Source organism: Megascapheus bottae, chromosome 14 (genome assembly GCF_031878675.1).
Source record: "Megascapheus bottae isolate mThoBot1 chromosome 14, mThoBot2.hap1, whole genome shotgun sequence".
NCBI classification, from domain to species: Eukaryota; Metazoa; Chordata; class Mammalia; order Rodentia; family Geomyidae; genus Megascapheus; species Megascapheus bottae.
In genome coordinates, this window is record NC_143522.1 from 52494997 (window position 1) to 52501984 (window position 6988).

Below are 6988 nucleotides of genomic sequence, written 5' to 3' on the forward strand. Positions count from 1 at the left end.
TTGGTCATGGGACTTGCACTCTGGGCCTGGGCATTGTCCCTGAGCAATTCAACTCAAGGATACAGCCCAACAGCGTAAGACAGTGTCACTTCTTGTTTTTTGGTGGTTAACTGGAGATGAATCTCATGGACTTTAGTACCTGGGGCTTTGAACCGTGATCCTAAGAACTCAGCCTCCTGAGTAGCTAGGATTACAGGCATGAGCCACTGCACCTGGCTACAAGGCCTGATTTTTAAAGATACATATACCATGTCCTATCCTGTGAGAAGATGCTGTAACGTCTCAAGCATCACATATGTATAACCATATGTGGATGATCCATACAGGAGGAAGCTGAGGCATGGCTCCTGCCTGTTTTCACTGTACTTGGGTACATGCTAGTGGACTCCTGGGGCTCCTGAGATACTTGTCAGCAAAATGAATCTCCTAAGGCACAAGTCATTTGTTTTCCAAACTCCGTTCTCCAATCTCACTAATTCCCAATTTCCCTGCATTTGACAAACGTAATTAACAAGCCTCGATCAGTTCCTGGTAGACAGCCCTCATCAATCAATACAAAAACTGCATCAGCTGAAGAACAAGGAAGCCAGCAGGCTGCAGCTTAGGTGAGATGAAGCCTTCCTCTATCTAGTTGTGTGAATGACTCCTCCTAACCTGTCTGAAAAAAATGACACTGGGTTGTCCTCTCAACCACCACTCTCTTCCCTCTGGTCAACTACATACAAAGTGGTCTTAGGTTCTCCCCCATTTTCAGATTTCTCTTGCCAGCACCCTGTATCCTGTCTTCTAACAGAAGAGTCTGCCACCTGCCACCACGACAGCTTGGGAGCCCTGCCAAGTTCTGGGAGTGACAAATGGGCCATCCCTCAATGCTTAGTAGAGCCTCTTCCCACCATACTCCAGTGCTAAAATTCAGGGCTGCTTCTTGCCCAGGCTACAAGACCACATCTCCTTTTGCCATGCTAGAAGACCAAAAGGAAAAGAATCTCCAATGTGGTCACCAGGCTTTCACATTTTACTTTTCTGTTCTTTCTTGAGGTCTAATGCCTTTCCTTCCCATCGGGCTTAACACTCTATCTATAGAGGACCTCATCTCAAAAAACCCCACAAAATTCCTGCTCCCCTCCCCTCCTGCTGAAAATATTGTCAGCTTCCCCTCCCCCACAGCAGGCCAAGAGCTTTTCCCCTGCAGCCTTTCTGGTACAGCCTTGTGCATCTTTCCACCTCATCAACTTTTCATCTTTTTGCAAACCGAATTGGGAAGTCTCTCCCTCTTCCCTGCCTCTCTCTCCTTCTCCTTTGTTATTAGCTTCATGAGTGGGGACATTAATGTATTCACTAGACAATGTCTTCCCACTACCGTTTCCTATAATTACAGTCCCTTCCCTCCCACTGTCCTGGCTTATTTGACTGCAAAGTGCTTAGAGGAGGGACAGTCTGGACAAAAGACAAGACAGGCTGAGGTCGAGTACTGAGTGCTGTAATGGTAACATCCAAGAAAGTAAACAAACAGCAGCTTCTGTAGCAGCTCAACTGTAATGGGTGACACACAGCGCTCAATGTTTCAGGGGCTTTATAAAAAGGTACAGATACAACTGTGGACTCCTCCATTCTAGGGGTGTTGAAATATTACTAATTACAGTCACCCCAAGAAATCCATCATTCAGGGGCTAGATTGACTATACTTTTCATGTAAATCGGCTACATTGTCACTGGAGACTCGGATCCAGCCATCTTCACGCACGTGGTAGAGGTTGACTGAGCCTCCGGAGTAGGCGTCTCTGTAGGTGGCTTGGTAGATGGCTCGGCGGGCCAGATCATAGGCCGCTGCCACTTCCAAATCATAGGAGTAGCCTCGATCCATGACCCCGTAGGCATACACAGAGCCAGAACCTACAGAAAAGGTGGATCCAGAGATCCTGTTCCCTTCACTGTCCACATAGTAGAGGCCTGAAAAGCAGGAGAAAAAAAAAAATCACCATGTATTTGACACTACGAATCTTTTAGGGAAATTTTCTATCCCTTTTGAAATCCAGAAGAAATCAATAAACACTCAAAAAGCTTGACTTCTAAAAAATTATTAGAATCAGGAGCTACTGACTCACACCTGTAATCCTAGCTACTCAAGAGGAAACTGCAGTTTGAGGCCATTCCAGGCAGGAAAATTCATGAAACTTTTTTTTTTTTTTGCCAGTCCTGGGCTTGAGCTTAGGGCCTGAGCACTGTCCTTGGACTTTCTCAAGGCTAGAGCTCTACCACTTGAGCCTCAGCACCACTTCCAGCTTTTTTCTATGTATGTGGTACCGAGGAATCGAACCCGGGTCTTCATGCATGCTAGGCAAGCACTTTAACCACTAGGCCAAACTCCCGGTCCCTCATGAAACTCTTATCTCCAATTAACCACCAGAAAACCAGAGGTGGGGCTGTGCCTCAAAGTGGTAGAGCCTTGAACACAAAAGCACAGGGACAGTGCCCAGGCCCTAAGTTTAAGCTAACAACAACAAAGAGGCTACAACATGCCACCTGTCTCCCCTCACATTCTAATAATTACCCTGCCTGTGTTCTTAGCCCACCAAAAGCAAAAGACATAAGTTTCAAGCATAAGATTTTAGGCACTGTGGGAGAAAAACATGGGAAGTGGTAACAATGCTCAAGAAGTAAATGTACCCACTACCTGATGAATGTATCTGTAACCCTTCCATACATCACCCCAACAATAAAATTTAAAAAAATATTCTAGGCACTAAGGGAGAAAACAAGATATAATCCTACTTCTCCAAGTTCAGGTTAGCTGGAGACGATAGATATCATAGAGCAGAACAAAACCTAACGTTCTTAGTAATGTAGTAAAGACCTGCACTGTCCAGTATGTGACCATCGAACAACTGAAATAAAGCTAATACTATATGCTAAAGTAACAATGGTTTGAATATCCAGGGATAAACACAATATATTCTTTTTTTTTTTTCCTTTTTTTGGCCAGTCCTTGGGCTTTCTCAAGACTTTAGCTCTACCACTTGAGCCACAGCACCACTACCACAGCTTCAGGCATGCTGGCAAATACTCTACCACTAAGCTGAATTCCCAGCCCTCAAACGACTTTCTTCTTCTTCTTTTTTTTTTTGGCTAGTCCTGGGCCTTGAACTCAGGGCCTCAGCACTGCCCTTGGGCTTTCTCAAGGTTAGAGCCGTACCACTTGAGCCACAGCACCATTTCCAGCCTTTTTTTCTGTATATGTGGTACTGAGGAATTGAACCTAGGTGTTCATGCATGCTAAGCTAGGCCAAACTCCTGGCCCCAACATGACTTTTCTATCAGCATCTCCTTGAGTTTTTCTCTTAGCCAATTTAATTCTCAAATATAATTTCTAGGTCTTCTCATTTTATGGAGTAGAAAAATATGTACAATGTTTCATATTAGTTGCTTTACATTTGGTTATTCCTTTTTATTTGGGGATTTTATTATTTATATTATCTTTAAGTGGTTTTCAGAGAGGGATTTTATTTAATTCATTTATGCATGCCAGTCCTGGGTTTAAACTCAGGGCCTAGGCACTGTCCCTGAGTTTCTCTTACTCAAGGCTAGCACTCTACCACTTGAGCCACAGTGTAACTTCTGGCTTTTTTTTTTTTTGCCAGTCCTGGGCTTGAGCTCAGGGCCTGAGCACTGTCCTTGGACTTTCTCAAGGCTAGCACTCTACCACTTGAGCCTCAGCACCACTTTTGGCTTTTTTCTATGTATGTGGTACAGAGGAATCCAACCAGGGTCTTCGTGCATGCTAGGGAAGCACTCTACCACTAAGCCAAACTCCCAGCCCCGAACTTCTGGCTTTTTTTGTTCATGTGGTACTGAAGAATCAAACCCAGGCATGCTAGGCAAGCATTCTACCACTAAGCCACCTTCCCTGCTCTACAAAGGGAGCCACTGGCTTCCAACCCTACTTTTTTTTTTTTTTTGCCAGTCCTGGGCTTGGGCTCAGGGCTTGAGCACTGTCCCTGGACGGCCAGCACTCTACCACTTGAGCCTCAGCACCACTTCCAGCTTTTTGCTATGTATGTGGGGTACCGAGGAATCGAACCTGGGTCTTCGTGCATGCTAGGCAAGCACTCTACTACTAAGCCAAACTCCTGGCCCCCCAACTCTACTTTTTGCTGGACATTTTGGACATGGAGTATACTGAACCTTGAATAGTGTCAAAACTCAATCCTCCAGGTCTTAGCCTTCAGAATAGCCAGGATCATAGGTGTGAGCCACTAGTACTTGGCTTACATATATATAATCATACTCAAGCAACATTATAGCTCACCACTCAATGTAACAGATGAAGAAACAGGTTGAGAAAGTAAGTAACCTGGCCGGCTGACTAAACCAATAAAAAAACACAGCAGGTCTAACTCAATGTCCTTTCTCACCCTGCAATCAATGCCTTCCTTGGACAAGAAGGACAGGCTAAAAGCACATTAAGTCAAAGCCCTTTTACTTTGTCCTATCCTTCCAGGTGACAGACTTGGGACAACTCACCCGGGCCTCTCTTGTCCCAGCCACAGATCATGGTTCCCATGGACAGCCCCATGCCTTTGTACTGGTAAACCATGTTGGCAAGAAGCTTGGATGCCGCTGCTACGGAGATACGTTCCTTATTCCGAAGCTCATAGATTCGACACTGCCGAGCCAACAGCCGCTCCCAGAAGCTGCAATCTGCTGCACCTCCAGCCATGGTGCCCAGAAGGTAGGGGTTGATCTCTATCACTTTCTTCACTGTCTGGGAAGCAATATAGGCTCCAGCTGTGGCCCGGGAGTCAGCTGCAACGATGACTCCATGGAGAAACTGCCAAGATGAGAGAAAAACACAAAACAGGCCCATTAGACCACAACAACATTCCCAATATATCTGTATCTCTCTTTTTAGTGCCATTATAGAGCTGGGCTCTGTCCGTGAGCTTTTTTGCTCAAGGATAGCTCCACCACTTGATTTATAGTTCTACTTCAGGCCATTGGAGGTAAGAATCTCATGGAACTTTTCTGCCTGGGTTGGCCTCAAACTGATGATCTCATCCTCTTGATTTGCTAGGATTACACGTGTGAATCAACAGTGGCCAACTGCTTTTTTCCCTTTTTTTTTTTCTGGTGGCAATACTGGGTCTTGAACTTGGGGCCTAGATGCTTTTTCACTCATGACAGGTGCTCTACCACTTGAGCCACATCCACTTTTGGAGATAAGTGTCTCATGGGCTTTTCTGCCTGGGCTGGCTTTGAACCTTGCCTTCAGATCTCAATCCTAGGTAGCTAGGACTACAGATGTAAGCCACTAGTGCCCAGCTCCCGTGATGTTTCTTTTGTCTTTCTTCTTCTTTTTTATTTTTATTTATTATTATTATTATTATTATTTTGCCAGTCCTGGGCTTGAGCTCAGGGCCTGAGCACTGTCCTTGGATTTTCTCAAGGCTAGAGCTCTACCACTTGAGCCTCAGCACCACTTCCAGCTTTTTTCTATGTATGTGGTACCGAGGAATCGAACCCGGGTCTTCATGCATGCTAAGCAAGCACTCTACCACTAGGCCAAACTCCTGGTCCCCCCATGATGTTTCTTTTGCGGTAATGCAAACCCCGCAAATCTTTCACTGCTCATTCTTTTTTGCTTTTGTTGTCGGTCATGGAGCTTGAACTCTGGGTCTGGGCACTGTCCCTGAGTTCTTCAGCTCAAGGCTAGCACTCTAGCACTTTAGCCACAGCACCACTAACCCGGTTTTCTAGTGGTTAGTTGAAGGTAAGCGTCTCACATTCTCTTCTGCTTGGGCTGGCTTCAAATCCTGATTCTCGGATCTCGGCTTCCAGAGTAGTTACGGTGAGAGGACTCCACCCCGGCGCCCGACTTCGCTGCTAGTTTGCCTAGAGTTGGGCCCGGGAATCCCACTGTCTAGCTCTTACTACCACGGTCCTCGGACTTGACCCAGCTTCTGGCTCTAGCCCGAGACTCGGCAGCGCAGCCCACCCCCACCTTCCCGGGTCGGAGCGAAGGCCGCGCGGGCCAGTGAGTCAGCGAAGCCGGGGGGCCGGGGCCAGAGGAGCGGGCCTCGCCGCCTGCGCTCGGGGGGGGGCGCGGCCAGGGCGCGCGCCCTGCCGCCGGGGAGGCCGAGCCGGGCCGGGCGCTTGCGGCTCGGTCGGGGGGAGGGGGTTGGGGACGAGGCGATCCGCACCTTGAAGGCTAGCGTGGTGGTTCCATGAAGCATTTCGATTCGCGGCTCCTCCGGGACCCCCCAGCCAGGGGCAGCCAGGCTCAGCCCATCGCCGGCACACCCCGGACCCAAGTCCACCAGATCCGCACGACCTCCGAGTCCAAAAAACCCTTGCCGGTTCACCGGCAGCGGCCTCTCCAACACGCTGGCCAGCGCCATGTCTAAAGAGGGCAGGCGGAACGGACTCCCAGAATGCCTCGCGAAGACCTGCCGGGCAACGCCTCCCCGCCACAGCTTCACTTCCTATTAAATCTATGCCGCCGCCCGCCATCTTTACTCCTGGCAGCCACGCCTCCCGGAACACGAGCCTGACGGAGGAGACCGTTTTCCCCGAGGTCGGGGTGCTGGGCGGGGTGGGATGGCTCCGGTACGTTTAAAGGGTAAAAGGCTGTGATCAGACGTTTTTCTGTCTGGTTTTGAAAGCCGTACCGGATCAGATCAGCGGAAGGAGCGATTGGAAGCGTCCGTGTGGAGCGAGGCGAGGGGGGCCATCTTTGAAGAGGGCGTGACTGGTTGAAAACTGGTGTGGCCTCTTGTGGTTCCAGGTCCCCGCCGGGGTCCCCTGGGGTCCCCTGGGGTCCCGCCGGAGTTCCCTCTGCAGCCCAGCTTCGCGCTGAGCCTTTTGTGTAAGGGAGTCCCTGACACAAGAAAGAACTGGAGATGGTTTCCCCGCGATAGGCACACCGAGCCATTGGGGACTCATTGGTTTGGCCGCACTCGTCGCCCTACCACCATCATTCCCGAACGGTGAC

At 48.8% G+C, this 6988-nt stretch overlaps 1 protein-coding gene across 1 annotated transcript; it reads right to left on the reverse strand.

The window, feature by feature from the left end:
- Window positions 1–1464: 1464 nt before the first annotated feature.
- On the reverse strand, window positions 1465–6415 carry Psmb5 (proteasome 20S subunit beta 5). Its single transcript, XM_090345235.1, has 3 exons — window positions 6198–6415; window positions 4522–4828; window positions 1465–1950 (listed from the first exon to the last, which is right to left on the reverse strand). Exons 1-3 carry the CDS (start codon window positions 6393–6395, stop codon window positions 1664–1666), a joined length of 792 nt encoding a protein of 263 aa, XP_090201361.1. The 5' UTR covers window positions 6396–6415; the 3' UTR covers window positions 1465–1663.
- Window positions 6416–6988: the final 573 nt, after the last annotated feature.